This window comes from Pleurodeles waltl, chromosome 6 (genome assembly GCF_031143425.1).
Source record: "Pleurodeles waltl isolate 20211129_DDA chromosome 6, aPleWal1.hap1.20221129, whole genome shotgun sequence".
In the NCBI taxonomy this organism is placed as follows: Eukaryota; Metazoa; Chordata; class Amphibia; order Caudata; family Salamandridae; genus Pleurodeles; species Pleurodeles waltl.
In genome coordinates, this window is record NC_090445.1 from 689,204,792 (window position 1) to 689,229,958 (window position 25,167).

The 25,167-nt window shown below is 41.9% G+C and overlaps 1 protein-coding gene across 2 annotated transcripts in view; it reads right to left on the reverse strand.

Annotated features, from left to right (window-relative positions):
* The window catches only part of GPR26 (G protein-coupled receptor 26), a 287,674-nt gene that overhangs the window by 72,259 nt on the left and 190,248 nt on the right, over window positions 1–25,167 (reverse strand). The window contains exon 3 of one of the 2 annotated variants that reach the window (XM_069239136.1): window positions 11,579–11,651. In XM_069239136.1, the coding sequence (XP_069095237.1) occupies window positions 11,600–11,651 (52 nt within the window). In that variant the 3' untranslated portion in view covers window positions 11,579–11,599. Of the gene's footprint in view, window positions 1–11,578; window positions 11,652–19,491; window positions 20,242–25,167 lie in introns of those variants that run through there. The other variant, XM_069239135.1, reaches the window with a different exon arrangement.

The following is a 25,167-nucleotide window of genomic DNA, read 5'->3' on the forward strand; positions in this document are numbered from 1 at the left end:
ACTCCTTTATGTGCGGTTGAGTTGCCAAAGGATCCATGGGAGAAGCTAGGATTGGATTTTTTGGGCCCATGTGGGAATTACCTGCAACAGTGATGTATGCCCATCTTGTGGTTGACTATTATTCTAAATAGGTGGAGTGCAAATTCTTGCGAGAGCCTAATACAGAGGTTGTAATTAAATTACTCTCATCTTTGTTTTATAGAGAAGGTCACCCCAAACAATAGTCACTGACAACGGTGTACAGTTTAAACCGGGGGATATGCCGAAGTTTCTTAATTTGCATGGAATTAAACACCTAACTGTGGCTTTGTGCAGTCCGCAAGGGAATGGCATGGTTGAAAGAGTGAATAGAATGATTAAAGAGACCATTCAGTTGGCGAATGCTTCTAAAAAATGTGTTGTGGAAATGGTAGATGATAGATTATGATGTTACCATAATACTCAACATTCTACCACGGGTGCACCTCCGTTCATTTTGTTGAGGGGCAGGCATTCATCTTGTGATCTTTCTCCTAAGTGGGTATTAGATAAAAATAGAGCTGCTAGCAGGTTACCTGATGCAGGTGTAATAAGGAATACTGTATTGCAGCATCAAATTAAGAGTAAGATCAGTTATGATGCGCTGCATAAAACGAAGGATATATCATTAAAAATTGGTGATTTAGTAAAGATAAAAAGGCCTAGAGGATTGAAGAAAGGTAGTTCTAAATTTTTCCCTACCACTAGAATTAAGGTTTCCAGACATGCCGTTATTGTAGAAAACAACAAATGGTTGAGCAAAAGGAACACAGCACTAGTGAATGCTCCAGACATTATTGCGAACGGCAGGGATATCACGTAGTCTCCATGCCAGGCAGGTCAGGTTTTTAATTGGTGGTTGGGAATGTTTTGAATGATTCCAGTTTTGTTTCGGGGAATCTAGATGTTGTTGATGGCAATGTTGACAATGATAAATTGGAGGAGTCACAGAGTAGAGATTTTGGAAGCTTTGGCTCTGCACAATTGTCACAAACTAAGGATGACAAAATAACACATAATGATGATTGCACAATATTAAGTAGAAGAAACATCAGTTTACCAAAACGTTTCAATGAATTAAGGTATATTGCATGGCTGAACAGGATTTGAATTTTGCTAGTTCTAGTTGCTCTCTATTTCTATTAATTGTTATTTTAGGTTCTTCTATTTATTGTTTACCTTATTCTAATTCTAGATTGTTCTGTTTTGTTATTTATTGGGGGGAAAATGTGTTATGTTTTACTGTGAAAGCTTTTTATGCTCCAATCCTCAGTGGAACGCACGCAGTGTTCCACCGACGGCGTTCGAGTGCCGGGCCGGACGACGTACAGTGTGATGACCGTGTACTGTTCTGCATTTCAAGATGAACATGACTATATATGTCGCCCTTAGGGTATTCCCTGAAAAGCCTAGATATAAGGTTGCAGTGTATTTAAAAAGCTGGACATGTTCTAAGCCCTGCAAGTTTCCCAAGCCAGTGAATGATGTGCTGCTCCATTTCAGGTGTCTTCTTCATATTCTGTAGTCTTGTTTAGTACGTTATAAAACAATACTACAAGTTCCAGAATTCAAAAGAAAAACATGGACTGGAATAGCACATTACACATGAACCTGGGAAACTTATCAGCTAGGTGTACTATTAAGTTTTACATGTCCTAATAGTGAACAACTCTTAAATTCATTTTTCTCTACTTTGCACACTCTGGTAGGATAACACTGGAGTTACCTTATTACATTTAATTATCTGTAATTTCAAATTGGGAGCAGCTGGACAGGTTGAGTTTGGTGTCTAGAGAATTGTAATTAAAGGTCCTCTTTAATGGAAAAGTCTGATTTTTGGTTACAAGTCTGAAAAAGTAACTTTTAGAAAGTTGGCATTTTCTTGTCTTAACCATTTGGTGCCTGCAGACTGATTCTGGATCACATGACTAAGTGTAGCTAGCAGTTGGTCTTTGCGTATTGCGCCCAGACAGTGAAACAAAGAGAAAGATAGTTGTTGACAGATGGGACACTCAGTGGGGGAGCCTTTGAATTGGTGATAACAGAAGTCCCTTTTCTATGTCCATTGTCAGTACTGGTGAAATGAGAAGAAGCAACGGAATCTACAAGCTATAATTTTTATATCAATTATGCAATACAATTGAGTATAATATAGTAACTTATATGGCCTTTTGTTCTGAATTACCAAGAATTGTGTAAATGTGTGCATTTACATCTCTGACTATGGTTGTGGTTTCAATTTCCAATGCGTGTTTATGTTTAATAAATGGAGTAAGGAAAGTAATTTGATTGAGATCATAGCAGGATAGTCATATCACGTGAATGTGTTTTAGGTATATGAGGAATAAAAACATTTTGACAGTTTAACCAGTGGACTACAGCAAATTATTTCCATGAGACAAGGATAGAAGAAACAGTGAGATCTATATATATATATCTATATATATATATATATATATATAGATATATATATATATTCTCACTAAAAAAACAAAGGTTACAGGGACGTTATAGTTAGGTTCTGAATTTACACATTATAATTAGAGTTATTTAAAGTAGCCATAACTTGTGCCCTAAGGTAACTATACCTCTCGCTTTCTAGTTTTTTTCTGCAACAATTTTACTGCAAATGTTGCATTGATAATATCAATGATGCATTCGAAGATGTTGTGATGGATGTAATATATGATATGATATATGGAGTAAGTACCTGTGCAGAAAGAGGGCACAAGTTATGGTTACCTTAGGGCACAAGTTATAGTGCTTGAAATAACTCTAACATTTGAATTTCTGTTTGTGTGTATAAGTTCAGAACCCAACTATAAAGTCCCTGTAACCTTTGTTTTTTTTCAGTGAACTTGGGCACCTGCTTTGTTTATATCTGTAAGTGCTTCCCATTGAGGTTTAATTTCTGTGAAATGAGCATTGTGCCAGAATAAATCCTGCCCTGTGTATTTATCCAAAAGAGACCACCGTTTTGTGCAAAATTTCTACCCAACGGGAGTACTTTCTACTGGCTAATTATTAAGTGCTTCCTTGTTGGGTAAATGTATAGTGCATCTCCTACACTACAGCAGGGTGAAGGATGCTAAGATAATGTTTCCAGTGAGTTTTATCTGTATGTAACTTTCCAATGTGATAAGGACCACAGGAGAGCTTCAAGGCCCCAATGGTCCCAGTCAGTTCTTAGCCTCCTGCGGGAGCTGGCATTGCTCCCACACACAGGGAGCTTCTATATATGCAGCTCCCTGCTTGCGGAGGCAATATTTCACTGTTTCCCCGCCTGTATGACAGCCGGCAGATGAAACAGTTTTCATGCACCTGCTTGCTGGGAGCAGAGTTAGTGTTTGCTTTTGCTTGGCAGGAGCTGTCACAGCTCCTGCCAAGCAAAAGCAAGTAGTTTTCTCCCAAGGGTCACCCCAGGAAGTAGCAGGAGCTGGCTCTAGTGGGGTGGCGGTCTCCAGGGACATCAATGGCTTCAGGTGGTGGGCCACGTGGCCCCTCCTTTACTTGGCATGGGCCGGCCCTGGGGAGGTGGTGGTCCCCGGGCCCATATTAGGCCCGGGAGGGGGGCGCTTCCCTCCTCCTTCTTTAAAAATAGTAACTGCCACCAGGGAGGTGGTGGTCCCCAGGACTGTATTTGACTTGGAAGGGGGGCATACATCCCCCCTCGCTTTTTAAAAATTGTAACTGTCCCCGGGGAGGTGGTGGTCCCATGGCAAGGGGAGGTCCTCGTGGCCCCCCGCATTCATCTTTATGTCACCCTGGGGAGGTGGTCACCCCCAGGGCTTTAAAAGGTCCCAGGTAGGGGGTCCCCTCCATAGAATAAGTTAAGCCCCTGGGAAGTGGTAAGACCACACTTTAAAAAAAAAAAAAAAATTATGTGTATCCTCAGCGCAGTTTGCCAATTTCTTTTTTAAAAAAAGCATTTTTTTCGTCCTTGCGTGGTCCCAGGGACACCAGTACCACGGTTAGGGGGTTAGGTTATTCCAACCCTGTCCCCTTTTCTTTTTCTTCATGTTTTCTTTTGGTACCTGGCTGAAGCTGAGTCCCAAAATGGCTGCCAACACTTCCTGGTTGAAGTGTTTGCAGTCAATCAAGTCTCAGCATGAGATCTCGGGAGCCACAGAGCCTCAGCATCCATAGATATCTATATTTCTTTAATATATCTAAAACGACTGCTTAGATTTACACCAAAACACAAAAACACGCTTTCTGGACCAAAAGGTAGCATTCTGTCAAATTTGGTACAATTCCGTCCAGCAGTTCGAGCGTTCAAAATCCCTATGGGAAAATGCCTGGGGAAAACACATTTTGGGACCCTTCCATTTTCCTCTGTCACTCCAAAACTTCATGGAAATCCATGAACCTCACAGAGGATCTGCGGATACCGGGAAAAGTGTTTAAAAAAACAAGCGCTTCCTCCCGTTCTTGTTTAGAGTTGAGCCCCTGGGTGGACCAGGTCCCAGGGGAATATATAGTTATGTACTTTGGGGAGAGGGTGCATGCAGCCCTCCCCCCATACCCGATATCGGCCTGGGGACCTTCACTTCACCTGTGCAAGACCAAAGCAATACAGTGGTGGAGAGCTGTGCAGACCCCCCTCCGGGGCCTGTTATGGCCCTGGGACCACCACCTCCTAGAGGACAGCTCAAATTAGAAAAAGGGAGTGGGGGGCATTCTTGGCCCCAAGAACCACCTACTCCCTGGAGCATGGCTGAATTGTTAATTAGGAGTAGGGGTGTGTGGGCCACCTCCTGAGCCATTTTTAGCCCTGGAGACCACCACATCACGGGGCTGGCTCTGCAATAACATAGGAGGGGGGCTACATGGCCATTAATGGCTCTGGGGACTGGCACCCGATAGGGACGCTCCCCATGTTCTGAGGTGCCCACCGTTGGAAATAGTTGTTTGCTGTCCCACTTGGTGGGAGCTTTGACAACTTTCCCACCAACTCCCTACAAGCGATAGCAAAGAGTAAGTACACTCCCAGTGGGCCGGAGCAGGAAAACTGCTTCTGCCTGCTCGGTGCAGACTTTTCATCTGTTTTTCTTCCCATTGCCAAGTAGGTCAAGTGGGCAGGAAAACAAATGAAAGAATTCCTCCCACACAATGGAGCAGCATTTTTTGCTGCTTCTCTGGGTGTGGGAGCAATGCTGGATACCGCTAGCGGCGAGGAGCTGGCAGGGACCGTGGGGGATTAAGGCTGGAGGAGTAGGTAATTCCAGGTCTTGGAAATGACATAGAATGACCAACCCCGCTGTGTGTTCGATGGATGCGGGGCGGTGTGCACGGGCTAGTGAGGTGGAGCGGAGGTGTTTTGCTGGAAGGTAGAAGTTCAGTTGATGGTTGATGTAGTTTGGTCATTGATCATGCAGAACTTTGTAGGCAAGGGCCTGAGTGGCAGTCTTTGTGGAGTTAACTGGGATCAATCTGAAGATTCTGCGGAGCATGCAAAGGGTGTGGAAGCAGGAAGAGGCAACTAGGATTATTTGTCATTTCATGGTCAGTTCACTTTTAAGGATGATGGCTAGGTTGCATGCATGGTCTGTGGGAGTGGGTGTTTGTCTGAGTTCTGCTGGACACTAGCTGTGGTCCCAAATTGAGGTTTTCTTCCCAAAGATCAGAACTTCGTTGTAGAGTCTGTTGATGAGGGTGTGGTGGGAAACAGTGTCAAAAGCAGCAGAGAGGTCGAGGAGACTCAGGGCCATCACCTCTCCATGGTCGAGGATAGTTCTGATATCATCTGTGGCAGCAATCAGGGCAGTCTCAGTGCTGTGGTTGGCACAGAATCCTGGTTGGGAGGCACCAAGTAGGTGATTTTGTTCCAGATATTCAGTGAGCTGTTTGTTGATGGCCTTTGTTGATGGCCGGGTTGGGCAGTAGTGAGATTGGTCAATAATGTTTGAGTTCCCTGGGATCAGTGAAGGGTTTCCTTAGGTTTTTTTGTATGTTTCCAGCTGCTCAGGAGGACTGTTGTGGTGATGGAGGTGTTAATGATGCTGGTTGTTCCATGCTGATAGCTTCGGATCCAAGGTTGAAAAGACTATGAGGGCAGGGGTCAGTAGGTGCCATGGAGTGAAAGGATGATATGATGGCCGTGGTGGTCTAAGAGGTGATTAGGGACCAAGTGGTAAACATTCGGCTAGTGTGTGCTGGTTGGTCGAGGTTGCTGAGGTTGACAGTCAAGGGTCGGGGGTTGAAGTTGTTGTAGATGGTGCCAATCTTGTTGTGGAAGTAGAGAGAGAGTGTCAGCAGAGTTCTTGAGAGGAGTGGATGGTGTTCTCTGTGGCTGATGGGTTGGAGAATTCTTTGACTATTTTCAAGATTTCTTTTGTGTGGTTGGCTACTTTTGGTGCAGGCTGTGATGGTTGTTCTCTTGGTTTCCTTGATGCACTGTTGGTAGTTGCTGAGAGCTGCTTTGTAGGCAGTTATGTTGGAGGGGTTCATTGCGGCACACTCAAGTCAGTAACAGTTGTGTTTGATGATTCTGAGCTCTGGGGTTTACCAGCTGGCTTGCTTTGAGATTTTTTGAGTTTTTGCTGGTTTAAACAGGGTGACTGTTAGCACATTTGGTGATCTTGCAGCAAAGTTCTGTATGGCCTGGTTGAGGTCTGGTGAAGTTTGAGTTGGGTGGCACTGAGGGCCTATGTCCACTGTGTTTCTCTTACTTTGCTCTAGCTGTGGTGGGGGAAGCTATGATTCTTGGGAGTGGTACACATCGGAAATGGTGAAGTGGACAATAGTGTGGTTGGTCCAGGTGAGTTCTGTGATGTGGCTGAATTAGATTTTTTTAGCTGGAGGTGAAAATAAAGTCAAGTGTGTGTCCGGCCTTGTGCGTAGGTTCCGTTGACCAATTGGGTGAGGCAGATATTCAGGTTTTCCAAGAGGGAGTTGGGTTTAGCATTGTTGGGATCATCAACGTAAAAAGTGAGTTCACAGAGTAGGACGTGGTGGTGGGAGCTGTGCTGCGGTCTCCATTAAGTTGGTCCTAGGGGGAGTATAGGGCATTGAGTGGTGTGAAGAGGGAGGAGGAAAACGGCGGGAATAGGGAAAAGGCAGGAAGAGGAAGACTTCAGGAAGAGGAAAGAAAGGAAAAGGCAAAAAAAGAGTCACAGAAAAGAGGTAGAAAGTGCAGAAAAACAAGCAGAAAAAGCAGAAGAACAAGCAGAAAAGAGGCAGAACGTTCAGAAAATGAGCAGAAGAGGAGCAGAAAAAGCAAAAGAACGCCCAGAAAAGACACAGAAAGTGCAGAAAATGAGCAGAAGAGGAGCAGAAAAAGCAGAAGAACGTGCAGAAAAGACACAGAAAGTGCAGAAAAACAAACAGAAAAGGAGCAGAAAGTGAGCAGGGTGCCAAAAAAGAGGGCAACAGAGGGTGACGGACTGCAGGGGAGACTGGACAGGAGAACTGTTAGAGGGTAGCTGGCAGGAGGACCTGCTTCCCTGGGTCGTAAGTGGTCCAGAGAGGAGGACTGCATGCCCGCGCAATGCACTGCTACTTATCCTACATATTGCATAAGTAATTACATCTGTATGACATCATTCATAATATAACTGCAACATTTGCAATAAAATTATTGATGTTAAAACTGTGCACGGCAGGGGCGCGAGTTATAGTTATCTTACGGCCCGTGTTATAGTTTAATGAAATAACTATAATTGTTAAATTTTTATGGATTTGTGTGCATAAAATAGTGAATGCGTACATATATATATATATATATATATATATATATATATATATATATATATATATGTGTGTGTGTATATATATACTTACAAGCACTTTTGCGTGGTAAAGTTCTAGATAAGACAACATGTTGTAAAGGTACAACACATGTGAAAACCGTGTTGTATCATACCATGTTGTAAAGGAGTCTATGGACGTCGATTCACCATAATACCATAGGTATAAGTGACAACACATACCTTTGACCTTATTAACATCACAGGAAATTATACCAGATGACCCTTGAACCTGATTTCTTTCAGGAACTGATGTCACATGGCCTTAACCTTGAAGAAATCACAATAACTGACATTGCTGAAGTTCGATAATAACTGCATGTTTATGTTAACAACACAACACAGACAAATATATATTTAGGATAATAATACCTATTATATGGTGCTGACTTGATCTTTGAAAGTTCTAGGTCATAATACTTGTCCTGAATCGAAGTGAAAGAGTGAAGTGAGTAACCAGAGCTTTTCTAAGGGTTCTGCTCCCCTAGAATTTTTTTTAAAGAAATGGTTCTAATAATTTAAAGAAACATCTTCCCATAAATTTGCTATAATAGGCTTTGAAAGAACATTATTTAAATATTCAGCTCATTTCATGGTCTACCAAACTATTGAAACCCTCTGCTCTCCAGGAGTTGACCCAAATTTTTTCAAGCGATGCCATTGGTGCCCCTATGTCAAAATTACCCCCATTATGCCAGGGCTCTCCTTTTGTCATAGGTTTTGCACATGTCAGTGCCATAATTTTGCCATTTATGATGTCCATGTTCTGTAAGTGACTTCTATTTCAACATTTACCTCTGTATGCCAGGGTCAGAATTTTATCATGGTTGCCACCCTCAACATATGCCATGTTCTCCTATTTTATGTTATCATCTCCAATGTGATAGAGCCAGCATTTTGTTATGGCTGCCTCCATGACAAGAACTTACTCAAGCATGCTTACATTTTTCAACAGGTGCTCCATATGCAATAATTAACCTCTAGGATGCCAATACTAGTTTTTTTTTTTTTTTACCATGGGTGTCCATTATATCAATAATAATGACAGTGTTTTGTCACAGGTGTCTTGCATGTTAAGAATTGTCACAAGTATGTTAGTGCCAATATTTTGATATAGGTGTTTCTATAATAGAAAAACTACTTTCAGTATGCCAGGACCAGCGACAGACACAAAAGTATGATACCACATTCTCATTTACTCACGTTCACACACTCACACTCTCTAGCTCTCTCTTACACTCATTCTCATTTCACATTCTCACTCACTACCTGTCACTGACTCACTCACTTTCACTGACACACATACATTGTCATGAGGTTACATTAGCTATTACACAGACACATTATTTTAGCCTAGACCTGGAGCTTGCGCTCTTTCTCTTCGAGGCAGACATTTTATTTTTCTATTATTCTACCAAAAGCCTTCTTTTAGCAGAGATGTTGTTATTATTTTATCATCTTGTCCTTTTACACAGGCTTTTGTTATTCTTTTTTCTGGACAACATTTTCAATCTGTGCTCTATTCAAGGTTGTATGTGATAAGTTATGAATTATTGCCGGTACAAAGTGTTCCCCCTCCATGTGGGAGAATTGCCGGTAGACCAACAGACCTCTTCTTTACCTATAATCATAGGTATGGCTCTCTCACGGGCACCTATTAGACAGATTAGGGCTTACACTGCCATGCTCTTTTAGAGAATAGTAATAGTGCAGGTAGGGATTTTAGAACCATGGTTGTGACAGTATTTGTTGTGACAGACTTTCCCTATGTTTCACTCTCCTTGTTACTGCTTCGCTTTCCTTATGTTTTATCATCAACATAATCGCAGTACATACCTATTTACATAGAATACAGTTGATTCAATAAAACCTATTGCACATCGTCCTGCTTCTGTTTTGTCTTTGTATGTGTGAGAAATATGTGATTGAGAGAAAGGGGTACGGTCTGTTCCACCACTATTTTCCTGGGAAATCCAGATAACATGCAAAAGACTGCCACAAATCACCTTTAACTCTTGGGTACTGGTGAGGTGCTGCTAGCTGGCCAAAAGGGCTAGGTCGACAGTTGTCACATGGCGCAGGATCAAACTCAGTTCCCGGTGTCCAGTGGTGCTGCCGACCAAATCCATCAGTTTTGATACCTATTGCGAGAGTCTTTACAACATGATGCCTCCAACATTGGTTAGGCACTGAATTACGAATCTCCCAAGTATCTTTGTCTCACTACATGCTAAAGACACCCTAATTACCATATATGGAGATGTCCAGGGTATTAGGGATATCCTCCTCAGCAAGGATAGGTAGTACCTATTTTGGCTGTAGGTTGTTCACGCTTGAACCTTTAAAATAAATAAATCCCCAGCTGGTGTCCCTGTCTCTGAATTATACAAAATTTGAAACAAGGCAAAACCCCAAACGTGTTGTAATTGCAGTAAACATGGGCTCCTCCTCACAATCATTTAATAAACAATGGAGAGAGGAGCAGTCACATTTGTAGTTGAGGCAACTGCAGCATATAGAACTGAATTTTTGTATTCCTGGGTCAACTTTCCAGCAGTGGATAGGAACACACATGTATTTCAGCACTACACTATTGCCAACGCACCTTTGCAATACAGACCTTATGCATATTTAGAAATACTTCTATCTAATCAAGAACACCAAAATTGGCTTGATGACACCCTACCACACATTGCACACAATGTTAGACTAGGGGCCTGATTACAACTTTGGAGGAAGGTGTTAATCCGTCCCAAATGTGACGGATATACCACCAGCCGTATTACAAGTCCATAATATCCTATGGAACTCGTATTACGGCTGGTGGTATATCCGTCACATTTGGGAAGGAAAAACACCTCCTCCAAAGTTGTAATCAGGCCCTAGGTCCGTTAAGTAATGAAGGTCCTACATGGCCACAGTTGGCCATATATACCCCACATTCAAATGTTAACACCATAGCGGTAGCGGAAGTGCATCACCTATATAATGATTTAGTACAAGTATATAGATGCCTAATATAATTTGTCATGCAAACAATAAACAATGCCCCAGTAAAGGCTGCTCCAGTGCAACCACATATGTTTACAACAGACATTAATCCTGCAACAGTACATTCTGTCATGGCTAAAGAACACACCAAACATGAAGAAGGTTTGTTTTGGTTAACACAAAAAATAAGCTCTTTGGAAGCAGTGTTTTCCCATACGGGACCCCAAGAAAAACATAAGAATCTCACAATGTGCTTGCCAATAGGGATGGTTCCTCCAGTGGATAATTGCGCCACATGGGGTGCAGTATTTACTGCACTCTACACTACCACAGAGGGTACACCGACACTTGTGATTCTTCCAGAAGTGTTGAAACAAATTCAAGATGAATACAGGACTGCCCCAGCTCTAGATCTGGGGATGCAACTAATGGGCAATTTTGCCACAGTACCCTCAATAATATTAAGTAATATTAAAGATGAAGCAGTAGCTCTGGCAGTCTGCATGTGGCTCTGGGATATTCCTGTACAGCATCAAGAGTGTGAGCTGCCTAAGATTTTCACTGAGACCTATTCTAGTATAGGTCAGGATAGTTTGGGAGTCAGACCAAGTAAACCACAACTACAAGGGAAATCCAATAAGGATTCTACCAAGCAAGCAATTAAGGGTTCTTTAAAATGCTAGGATAAACAAAAATGAAATAAAGATAATGTAAAACTGAGAGGAGAATCTCCGCATCCGGAGACCTGTGATAAATGATGCAACTTAAGAAATAGAGATAATTTGAAAACTCCCAATAGGTATCAATATACTTATACATACCAATCTCGTTCCTTTCAGGACTCACTGGATAAACGAAGTGAGAGAATTGGGCATTCTGAACAACAAATCGAGTCTGTGAAACAAAGAGAAGATTTACATTCCTCGGTTGAAACTTCCATAAAAAGGAAGAGAAACCTCTGCAACAGAAACAATTTAAAAAGAAAAAGGTGGCAGCTATTTCATCCGGAATATTACGCAAGTTGAGAGCTTTAATGAAGAATAGGAAGTGGGCACTCCCTTCTCTACACAGTGCAGCAGAGGTTACAATAGTTCACCAGAATCTTCAAGGGCTTCTGGATGCGACAGCAATAAACGACTATATAGAAGTCAAAACTGCAGACACGCATGTCTCACCCGATAGAGTTTACAAATTGAAATTGCAACTTGAAGGAGACATTGAATGCACAATTAAAGAAATATTCTGGGAAAAATTGACACTGTGCTATGATATCATATTTGCAGACACAGATTGGCCACCAGAATTTGCCTGCAACCTTCCGTTGGGGAAAGATGCTATTATGCCTTCTTTCTCACCTGTATTTCCTAGGGAATTAGGGGAAGCTTATGCAGTAGATTGGGCATTGACACAAGCCCCTGCACTGTGTCGCAATCATGTGGGGTGGGATACAGATTCCCCATACCACATAATACCTATCAGGCCCAAACTTCAACCTCGATATCCCATTAAGCATGAGGCTAAAGCACCTATGAGAGAAATACTCACACAGCTCGAGAACCAGGGTATAATTGAGCCCTGTGTCTCACTAATGAACAACCCCTTGTTTCCTGTAGCTAAGCCAGGCCATTGTTATAGAATAGTCTTAGATTACATGCACCTAAAAAGTCATACACGCAAATTTGCTATTCAAAATGTACATAGCACAGCAATGATTAACAATTTAGTGCGTAAAAATTACAAAAACAACATGGATATTTCCAATGAGTTTACCTGCCAAAATATAGCACCCGAATGCAGGGATTTAACAGCATTAAGCACTTTAGGCTTGCAAATAAATTTTTGTAGGCTACCTCAGGGGTATAAGAACAGTCCTTACTGTTCTCAGCACATGTAACATTCATTCTACACGAGGCGTTGTCCAATGTGGATGATATCTACCCTATGGATGATGATCTCTTGGAACATTTAAGATGGGTATCCCGCATTGTTCTGGGATTTTCCAAAATAGGCTATAAATTCAATTTCAAGAAAACTAAAATAGCCTTTCTCAGTGTCCTGTTTTTGAGATACAAATAATTTAGAAAAATGCACACAATTACAACCACCAAATACCAATAAAAATCTACATTCCTTAATGGGCTTTTTCAAATTTGGCAGAACTTACTTTTCAGACTATGCACAATACATAAAAACATTGTATGATTTAATACTACTGACTTTTCAAGTAAACATTGGACAGTTGAATACATATGCATTCTGAGAGCATTGCAGCAGGACATGCTTGAAGCAAAACACTTAAACACACAAGATAACAAAACAAATTTGGTCATCAGAGTAATTGTTGGTGCCATCGGATTCACCTATGTAACATTTAATAAAGGTGATACCTTACCTATAACATACAAATCACACCTATACTCCACAGCTGAAAAACGCTTTGCTCCATCAGAAAAGATTCTGACTGCTGTTCAGATGGCTGTCATTAAAGAAAGACATCTAGCCCATGGGAAATGCATTATTGTTGTAACCCTCATACCAGCCCTCAAGGTTGTTACAAAAGCCTGTATCCAAAAAGCCAAAGCCTTACATCCAAGCTGGATCCAATGGGTAATGTCTCTGACTGACACTGATGCAGATTATGTTTTTGACCCAAAACTTCAGACTCAAGAATTTCTTCAATATGAGCTTGAATACCCAGTGCCAACAAATATAAATTGCCTCTTGATCAATACCAAACATTAATCCATACTGATGGTTTAGGCACAAAACAACAGTACTCTGCAGCATGTGCGGTTGTGAGTGGTGTCATGAAGGATGGCAAATTCCTTCCTTAGAACACGTGCACGCCGACCCTAGGGAACTGCATTGCACAACTAGCAGAGCTTAAGGCTCTGGTGTTGGCACTGGAAGATACAGATCCAGAACAGTTAACAATGATAGTGTGTGATTCGTACTATTGTGTCCAGTCCTTCGATGAATATCTGCATTACTGGTGCCAAAATGGGTTCAGAGCTTCAAAAGGAAACACCATCAAACACAGATTACTGAGGGGGAAAGAAGCAGATCTGAAAGAGATGCTACCCAATGCCCACCTGGTCCATACAATAGGTCATCAACGTGTAGGGATACACATTGCAGGCAATACCTTGGCTGATGAAGCAGCCAAATCAGCAGTAGCCACAGCTTCTGTTGCTGTGATTACTCATTCTAGGATGAGGTTGGATGATGAAACATTGGCTGATGTAAAAGTTACAGCAGAGAGCAAGCTCCTACCAAAAGCATATCCTGCCAAATATTCCTACCACATAAGTGCACAGAACATTCCTTTTGTAACAATACCAGTGGTGGGTGATCGTGAGATCTCCAACTAAGAGCAGAGACTAGAGTTAATAAAAGCAGCGCATGAGAGAGTTGCTTCTGCCCATGCGGGCGTGGTGGCTACCATTTTCTTATTGCAAAAACGTTATCGTGGCCTGTCTATACAAACATTCCAAACAGTATATCCTTTGCTGTGACATCTGTCAACAAATAAAATAATCCATCAACATGCACCCCCTGCAGACACCCCTCCTATTTTTTTAGCAAACCACTACAATGTGTGCACCTGGACCACTGTGGTCCTTTGAAACCTGATGGTGCATACAAATACATCTTAGTCACTGTTGACTCTTGCTCCAGATTTCTATGAGTATGGCCTCAACAATCAGCTGACACTCAAACTGTTAATAAATATTGCATGTCTTTATCGGGACATATGCAGTAGCAGCAGTTCATTCAGACCAGGGCCCTACTTTTGCCTTAAGGGCATTCAGGGACAACGTGGTGACATTTGGGGTCCAATTGCATTATTCGTCTCCCTATCACCCCGAGGGTGCATTGTTGTGGAGAAAACAAATGAGACTTAAAGCAATCCTTAACAGCGAGAATGTTAGGTATGGGTCGTAGTTGGCTTAGTCACATATATGGAGACCAGAGAGTGCCTAAAAGGTCCCTGGGAGGGCGCATCCCACACGAAGTCCTGTACGGCATACCTATTTATGTCCCGGATCTTGATGGCTCTGGTGCGGTGGCGACGGACACACTTTTGACCTACATGAATGTGTCACTATCTTGCAGGAATTACAGCAGTTCCATAATGAAAACTCCTCTGCATGTGCTGCCATTTTTAAAGTTGGGGATCTGGGGCAAGAAAAAAGTGCTCTGAAAAAATAATTCACCAACTATATAGAGCACTGGTTCGAGTCCTAGAAATACTTAGAGGACTCCTGGTTAGTTCCTGAACGCCTCTTACTACCAACCAGGATGTACCTCTACAAGTTCTAGCTAACAATGCTGACACTTCATTGAGCTTGGGGAGGGTGCAAAATGATCTTTCATTAGTAGTCTGCAACAAAGAACATCCAAACTACTGACTACTATTATTCAAAAGCACTACAAACGGATGGGGTAGTTTACTACAAACCACCGAGGGACATATCTGTCAGTTCAACTTTTCCGACACTTACTCCAGAATTTGCATGAACTGCTTCTGGTTATTTTGCGGACATCAATGATTACTTCATTGACTCTTCTACATCTTCTGGAGTATGGGTATCAAGAGCACATAAGATGTTCACTTACATTAAAACTATCTGATTCGTCCATGGAACTATCTATGGGTCCTATTTACCGTACTTGCCTTTCGTCTCTGGGTTAGTATTGCCATTGTTTTCCTTCTGCTGATACATGGTCCCTATCTTCCTGAATGCTATGCTGTTGACTGATGGATGAGGTCCTAAAACCACATTTGTCTTCACATAAGGCCCGGCGAGACTTGTCCTTAGTGAACATTTCAAGTATACCGATTCCTGATGGGATTATTTGGGATAAAGTATCCTTTGATGTCTTTGAGCCAAAGGAGATCCTTCAAATACCATATGTATTTAAAGTATCAATGAATAATATTATAACACAGGGAGTAGTTTCTGATGATTGGGATGTGAAAACAATTTATTCTATGTTTTCTGAGCTTGAATTCTACCCTGTTATTTGAAACGGAAGATGTTTATAAACAAAAACTGCTAATTATGGCAATATGTTCTGTTACAATCATTATGGACATCATTTTATACATACAGCTAACACCTTGAGGGATGTTTTTAATTGCACACAATGGGAACATTGTCTGACCCCTCCAGTGGGAAGTACAAAATCTTATATGGAAAAGTTTGCATATTTTATTGGGTACTATGACACAAATGCTGAGACTTATTATTTCAAATTACCTCTATGAAACTGCAAAGTATTTTGTTAACAAACTGATTTATTCTGATTCTCTTGATTCCCAGTTGGCGATAGAAGGCTATTTTGGCGAATAAATGGAAGGAAAGCTTTCTATAACATACCTTATTCTGCTGCAAAATATTTTTCTAAATGACACTATACAGCAAAGGAGTTGTCTAGGCTTGGCGAAAATTAAGGAAATGAATGCACCCAGTATTCCTTCCCCAGCTAAATTAAAAAATTGGCAGAAAATAATAAACGTCACTCAAGAACAGCTGGACGGGTGGGTCCAAAAAGGAACATTTAAGACAGAACTTTCAGGTCCTGACGAGTGGTTACTGTGACCAATGGACCCAAACGGTTGTCATGCATGTTTTGTGAACTCAACAGGGGATTTTAGAGCGAGCTGACCTGACCTTAGTTATATATCATCAACACACTCTGATATTGTCACCAAATACAAAGTAGGGAAATTATGCCAACAGTGGCTGAAATCTTCCTCACCAAGAGCCATAAAAAAGCACCTCAATCTCCTGTCAGATGATACAGATCTACATGATGTTCTGTTGGGCCCCAGAAGACAGTGAAAAAAAACACTTCTTATATGCAATTTATAATGAAATTTGGAAACTTTCCTAAATAGAAGCCGCAGCCCGGTTAAGGCAAATAGATCAGGAAAACTTACAGAAAGCATGAGCCGTTGTAGATAATGGTATGAACACCTTGTCCAACCACATATACACTGTCAAAATGGCATGTTGTCTTTACAACATGGACAAAGCCAACTAAGGTCCATTATGCAGTTAGGTTGGACATTACAAGTTCTAAAATGTAGTTGCGTACTATGGCAATATGTTAGCTCAAAAGACCTGTTTGCCGCATTTAATCAAACATGAAAGCCACACATAATGGCAAAGAAAGAAGCACCTCATGTTATGCTTAGCATCGAAAAGGTTTTAGCCATAGAAATTGAAGTTCTTGCTTTAGGCATTGTTAAGGACCTCTACACTTTGAACTGTCAAGGGGTAGGGTGTTGTGTGGTCACACTAGCAATTACACAGGCACATTATTTTAGTCAAGGCCTATAGCTTGCGCCCTTTCACTTTGAGGCATGCATTTTTATTTTTCTGTTATTTTAGCAAAAGCTTTGTTTTAGCTGAGAGGTTTTTTATTTTATCAGCTTGTCCTTTTACATAGACTTTTGTTATTCTTTTGTCTGCACAACATTTTCATTCTATGCTCTATCCAAGGTTGTATGTGATAACTTACTAATTATTGTCGGTACAAAGCGTTCATCATGTCCCCAGCTCATATACATGGAAATATATGTGTTATAACATTGGGGCAGTTTTCTCAAAACACCAGGGCCCTAATTCTAACCTTGGCGGATGGCAGAGGCCGTCCGCCAAGGTACCGCCGTCAGAACACCGCACCGCGGTCGAAAGACCGCTGCGGTGATTCTGACATTTGCCCTGGGCTGGCGGGCGGCTGCCAAAAGGCCGCCCGCCAGCCCAGGGCAAATCAACCTTCCCACTAGGATGCCGGCTCAGAATTGAGCCGGCGGAGTGGGAAGGTGCGACGGGTGCAGTTGCACCCGTCGCGTATTTCAGTGTCTGCTAGGCAGACACTGAAATACTTTGTGGGGCCCTCTTACGGGGGCCCCTGCCGTGCCCATGCCGCTGGCATGGGCACGGCAGGGGCCCCCAGGGGCCCCGCGGCACCCCCTACCGCCATCCTGTTCCTGGCGGGCGAACCGCCAGGAACAGGATGGCGGTAGGGGGTGTCAGAATCCCCCATGGCGGCGCAGCAAGGGCAGCGGTAAACCGGCGGGAGACCGCCGGTTTACCCTTTCTGGCCGCGGCTGAACCGCCGCGGTCAGAATGCCCTGCGGGGCACCGCCGGCCTGTCGGCGGTGCTCCCGCCGACCCTGGCCCCGGCGGTCTTGTACCGCCGGGGTCAGAATCACCCCCCAGATGTTTCAGTATAAACCACCTCTTTACCCCCTAAACGACATAGAGGAATTCCAACCAGTTGCCATTGTACACTCCACATTGTTTTTGCAAGTTTCTGCTTTTTAGAGTCATTGTTGTGACAGTATAGTGGGACTTTTCCTATGTTTCACTTTCCTTGTCACTGCCTTGCTATTATCATCCTCATAATCTTAATACATGCTTCTTTACACAGAATGTAGTTGATTCAATAAAACCTATTCAGCCTCATTCTGCTTCTGTTTTGCCTTTGTATGTGTGAGACATATGTGACTGAGAGAAAGGGGTAAGATCTGTTTCACCACAATTCCCCTGAGAAATCCAGATGACATGTTAAGGACTGCCACAAATCACCTTCTGCTCTTGGGTACTGGTGAGGTGCTGCTAGCTGGCCGGAAGGGTTAGACGACAGTTGTCACACAGCACAGGATCTGACTCAGTCCCCCACGTCCGGTGCTGCTGCCTCTCAAATCCAGCAGTCTTGTTACCTATTGTGAGAGTCTTTATGACAAAATGTTAACACATACACACAAAGCCACACAAACACACAAGTTCTCCTACACATAGGGTCTCTCTCACCTGCAACACACACAACATTCATTTGAAACCAGTATTTTTATTTACCTCAGCTGGCACCAAAGGTCCTGTTCGAGCTAATTGTGCTTCATTTTTCATTATACCAACAGAATATTATTTACCATTAGTATAATGAAAAATTATCAGAAAACGAGGAGTGTGCAGAGGCCTCTATGTTTTTGCCATCGGCTTTTCCACTTCTTAGGCTAGGGGACGCCAAAGGCAGAGCCAGGGATCACAAGGGATAAGCGGTGGATCGCATCTGGGTCCCCCATCGACCTCTAAATGACATCCACGAAGGAGCATGTAGTAATGTCTGAAATTGATAGCCAGTAATGGTGTGGTGTTAGTGAAGAGGAGAATGTATGTATGTTCTCACCTGATACCAGTTTCAAATGGATAATGCACCTAAATGGATTTAGCCAAGCCCTCACAAAAACGTCTTCGTCTGCCTCAGCTAGGATCCTTCAATACTGGCCCTGGATCAATGTGGCAGATTAAAAAATGGTTTGCCTTTCAGCTCAAAGTTTTGGTTCACCAGAAGGGATGGGTAAGAGACAGCACTTGAGGAGCTGTCAGGACAGATCTTACTGATGAATCAGTGAACCTGTCTCTGGCTGTAGTGCCATCATTGAACAGTCACAATGAATTCCATCTCTCTGGCTTTCGGATACCGTCTGATGTGCAAACCTGTCCTCTGCGATTTGGATGTGTGCAGGTTCGCTAGTGCCCATCCAGCGGAGATGATGTACACTCACCAACAGCCTGGAAACAATGAGTGAGGACCTGCAGCATGAGCATGAAACCAAGGACAGGACTCCTGTGTCAATCAGCCCATCGCTGTTCTCCAAAGCACTACCCTCTGTGTGTAAACAAATGCAAGAATATATGCAATAAAGACAGCCAGACAAGGTCAACACACACGTTTTTAAACAAAGCTTTCACATGTTAACGTCCATACATTTAATGTAGTATTTAATAAATAAAAGTGATCTGCAATAAATACGCCCTTCTCTGTGCCACCAAGGTGGTTAACCCTGGTGTCTCCCATAAAACATGTAAACAAATTTCCAAAAGGATGTAAACAATTTCCTATCTCGGTTTGTCCAGTGAAGAATAGGACACCATTTCTGCAGAATCTCATGGAACACTTGGGCAGCGATGTCCCAGCCATCTCCAGCCACCTGCAGGAGACCGGCCAGCAATTCATCACCCTTCGAGGCTGCAGCATACCTGGGTGGTTGAGCACCAGTCAAGAGGTGGTCTGAGGTTTCTGTTGTGCAGTGTGTTCACTATTGTGGACTGCTGTGGAAAGCCACCGAGGCAGGTGGCCATGAGTTAATGACTGCTGTTAAGGCCTTCTGATACAGTTGCCTTGAGGTTCCTGTAATCCAATGGCAGGTTTCTAGCTTTCTTGTATTTGGCCTCACTCAGTGGTTTGTACAACATTCCTTCTGTGCAGTTCTCCTGTGAGAGCTGAGGAATTGATAGAGCTTCGTTTTAGGATCTTGTTGACCATGTCCTTCCAGGTCTTCTTATACTGGTTCCGTAGCAAGGAATACACAAATGGATCGGACACTGCTTTGCTGTACGCCATGCACTTGGAGATAATCCCCCAGTGAGGACTGATGGGCGTGAAAGATGATAACTCCACCAGCCTGTAGGGAGAGTAAACAATTTTGTTAGATTAGATGAAACCAAAGCAAGTATTTAAGAATGCATCAGGTTGACCTTTCATTAACAATAATCAAAGAGCACTGCATAAAGAGTAAAACAATAAGCCGGCCACTCTACTGTGTGAGCAGAAATTGTCACACAAAATTACCACAAAAAAAATAAAAAACAGTAAAAAGTAAATTCATATCTCAAATAAAAACATCGACCATTGCAGCAACGAAAAAGCCTCATCACAAAAATATGATAGCCAAAACCTACGTCACCTACAAATATAATTACTTCTACCGTCAAAACAAACAAAAACGCATATTCGACAATAAATATCATTAAAAAACTTATGACACCAACAACCACAAATGCATATTATACAAACAGATATCACAGAGAACATCGCGATTATCGCTAAATAACCAGGAACATCCGTCCCACAAAATCACATAACAGAAGGGTCCCAATAACAAAGCACAACTGAGAATTCATACTTCATCAATATGCAACAGAAACACCGCCACTGTTAACGCATAAAAAGGAATTCCTGCTACACCGATGTGGGCCATGGAAAAACTAAGACATCACAAATGTCCTCCCTATATAAAAAGCTAAATCGTTAAGATGCTATATTGCTGAATTTTATTTTCTATCTGTAGCTGTATAATATATAATATTGTTCTTTATAACACGTTACTGACTAAATCTATAGATATGTTTAATATGCACCTCCAGTACATACTATTCCAATAAAGCTTTTTAAACTGAAAAATAGAAATGCCCATCCTGGCATATAACTCACAGAAATCAAAAATCGAAATTCAGAAATAGCAACTCCACCAGTATAGATTCCGGGAGACCCGTCCAAGGCCAAAACTCAATCGAAGGAAAAAAACTAACTCCAGCGATAAAAATGACTGAAAACATAATTTATCAACAAACCAGACGCTCATAGAACTAGGGCATGGCCTCTCATAATAGTTTTACATGATGTAATATCCAGATCTTCCATTCTCTTTTGGCAAAGTTTACATATGATTAATGACTTGACATGCAAGCCCAAAGGCTATAGATTTTGTGTTACTGCCAGTAGTGAGGTTTGCAATGCTGATATTTATAGAGCAATGTGCATATCTTGGGGACTTTTACTGAGAGCAAAAACACAAAATGCCAACATTTGTAGAAATAAACTCACTTGTTTTGGTTATCAATCACATTGGTATATTGCTATTAGGGGACTCAAAGTTACTAAACACTAAGGCCCATATTTAAGAAAAAGTGTCTCACCAGAACTGATTCGCCACTTTTTCTGCGCCCCCCTAAAGGGTACCTACCGACACCATGGCTGCGCCGTATTTATAATAGGGAGCACCATGGCTGTGGCTAGCACAAGAGTGTCAAATTTGTTGACGTTATTGTGGCCCTTTGCTACACTAGCTTAAAGATTTTTGATGTTAGTGTGGGAAAGTGCAAGGAGGCCAAAAGATTTTTATCAGACGTCATTTTAACGCCTGCTTTCAGCCAAAAATGGTGCAGAGAAATCTGTTAAATTTCACTGCAACATTTTTGTGGGCCTCCTATCACCGGAACGGCCCCTTGCATACATTATGCCTGGTGCAGGCATAATGTGGCACAAGGGTTTACAAAGGGTTTACAAAGTGGCGCAATGCATGCATTGCACCCCTTTTTTAAATGTGGCACGTGGAAAGAGCCACTTTAGCGCCGCCTTAGCTTCAAACAAATGACTCTATGGTGGGCGCTAAGGTGGCACTAGGGGCTCTTAAATATGCTCCTTAGGATTTCATTATATTTTAGCGGTAATAGGCATCCATTAAACCCCAAATCTCACCAAAGGGGATTATATCTCTGACAGTAAAGGCACACTCTAGATACTTTCCTCCTCCTTGTATACCATTTTCATTAGGGGGAAAGAACCTGAAAATAAGGTCCTGGAGGGAAGAGACTGGAAGAGTGCTAGGACAGGTCACCACCGGAAAACTAGCCAAGAGCTTTCAAGTAATATAGAGCTGGTTGTACAAAAAACCTGAACAAAAGGATTTACACTTGAATATCTTATCTCAAACTCTGTCCTCTTCTTATGCCTTTTTATTAGTTTATAGATTTCTGATTTCATATCAAATGAACCAGATCCTTGAGGTATTGGAGCGCTTTACAGGCATTAAAATACACTAGATGTGTACAGCTGAGGGAAAAAACAGCTGAAGTATGCAAATGAAAATAAAGCAATGAACAAATATACAGCATTCACAGTTAATAAAATACACAAGGTATGTGCAGTTGTTGGATAATAACAGGCCAATGTCTAGTATATTCTTGACCTTCCTAGGGCATAAACAATGTAAAGATCAATGGTTAAAGTGTTGATGAAAGAGTAGGGTCACACCATTCTGAAAATGCTTCTTGCCTTAATGGAGAGCTGACTGAGGTTCTGAAGGATTGGCTTTATGTGAGATTTTTAAGTGCTCGTGATTAGGCAGGCTGTGGTGTTGAGGGCAGCTTTCAAAGGTGTAAAGTAAGATTTTGGAATTTCACCAAAAGGAAGATTCCTTACTCCTGTCTGTAGAGGACTTGGGCTTAGACTACTGTCTAGAAGTGTTTGGGAGGGATAAAGGACTTCATTCCCCCTCAGTAGGCTGATTTCCTATTGAGTGTTTTTGTATGAGTGCTAATGTGGGCCTGAAGGTTCCCATTTTAGTCTACGATAAAGTCCAAGGATATTGTGTTCTCAACTATGCCTGGATTAGAATTATGTGGGAGGCCTGAATCAAGCCAGTCCTTGCCTTGAGTAGAGCATATTGGGGGTAAAAAGTAAAAGCAACTCACTCTTCAGGGGATTAAGGCTCCAGTGGCGAAAATACATTTATGCTTCAATATTTTTCCTTGTGTTTACTAGGTTGTAAATGTCCCCCAAGAATATAACTTTTATGCACAGTTGCATTTCATTTTTGTAATAGGTGGAATGATGTGGTAGAGTGTGTCAGCAAGGAACAGAGAGGATCCATGTACAGATTGAAGAGTGTCAGAGAAAGTATTGCCCCTTAGAGGACTTCTTGAGTAAGATGGGAGGTGCTTGAGAGAACATTTGCCAGTTTTATTTGCTGTCAGTGACTGGTTAGATAGATGTTGAACCATTTTAAGACAGTGATACTATGTCCCATTAATAGGTCAAGCATAGTTCAAGGAATTGTAAGGGGGTTGGATGGTTGACTGTAAACAAAGGTCAACTGAAGTATCTCAGATTCTGTGCTGCATCAGGATCTGAAACATGATTGTAAGTTGTCCATGAGTCTGTTTTTCTTGATGTGGAGGGATTCTTGTTTGGTAACACATCTTGCAAGGGTCTTCACTAGAAATGGGTAGGTGGTTATTTGTTAAAACATATTTAGGTCGTCTGCTTAGGCTCCATGTTTTTGTGTTAGGAGAGGTCTAACCCAGCTAATTTTCAATGGGCCAGGATCTTGACCCAGGGAGGAGGATGACCATAAGTTTGAGGAATGGGGTGATTGAGCTTGTTGATTCTTTTTACAATAGTGGCTGGTATTGGGCCCTAGAAGTGGGAGAATGGGTTGAGATCTGAGATGATCCTCTCTACTTCCATCCGCAAGACCTCTTAGAAGGCAGACAATGTTGCTGTGTGTTTACCCAGTACGGTATCCTACGGCACTTGAGATAAAACAGAAGGTAGGAAAAAGTCCAATTTACATTTTTTCACAGGAGTTTGCAAATTTACTGTAATACTCCTTTGTCAATATAACTGAAGGAGCAAAAGAGAGATAAGTAATTTGTTTGCTGATATTGAAGAGTTTCTTAGGTCAGTTTCTCACTGAGGTAATTTAATTTTTATCAAAGGCACCATGTTCCTAACTGTGAAACCTGTAATAGAGTACAATCAAATGCATTTCTACTAGAAGTGACACCGAAGAAACTATAGTTTTATGCACATTTAAATGAGTTACTATTTGAGCTTAATTATTAAATTACAAGTATCAGTGAAGAGTTCCTGTTTCAACAAATGCTTGGCCTGGGGGCTTGTAACTATTATCGTGTCAACTAGGTGTCTGTAATGGACTGCTTATTAAATCACTGTTGAGTTTTACTTGACTCTGACCCGTTCTGTGCATGGAAGTGATGCTTCATACTTTGACTTTTTTTTTTATAAAGGATGTGTTATTTCACTAGTGATTTGGTGTGGGTAGTCAATTCTGTCCTGTTGATTTGGTAGGGCCCATCCAATTCGATTGTTTAAAGGTTGAAAATTATGTGATGTATTATGTGTATTATTATTTCTCTTGTGTGCACTTTGACCTTGTCATACAGGTTTCTATTTCTCTTTCTGGGTTTAGAATCCAGATGAACAACCCCAAAGGGCCTCAACTCCGAGCACTCCGAACCATCATCATGGTAGACTTTGGGATTGATGACAAGATTTTTAATCAGAGATTGCATTGCAAGGGTATGCATTCTGCATGAGATCACAGTGGGGTGAAGGGACAGTCAAGATGGAGAGCTGATCAGTATAGGGAAAGGTGCAGAAGACATTGTGACGCAAAGGATTAATTAGCTTAAACAGTGTAGATGAGCGTGATGCCTGCCGAAGCCAGAGCAACGTGGAAAAAATTCACGATGTTCGCTTTCAAGCTTGTTTTCTTTTGACATTCCGTAGATAAACTTATTCGCAGCTGCATGTGTGAGAAACAGGCTGTGAAGGAGATTCAGTCTCAACCTTGAGAACGAGACCACAGTAAAAGATGGAATGAAAACAATGGCCAGGGAATGGCAAGTCAGCCAAGAGACATGTACTGATAACATAGCTAGAAAATACTGGAAGGGGATAGAGTCCAAGCTTCAGGTTATTTAAACACTGAAAGGTGGGTGAGGGAATTGAAGCTCGCAGATGG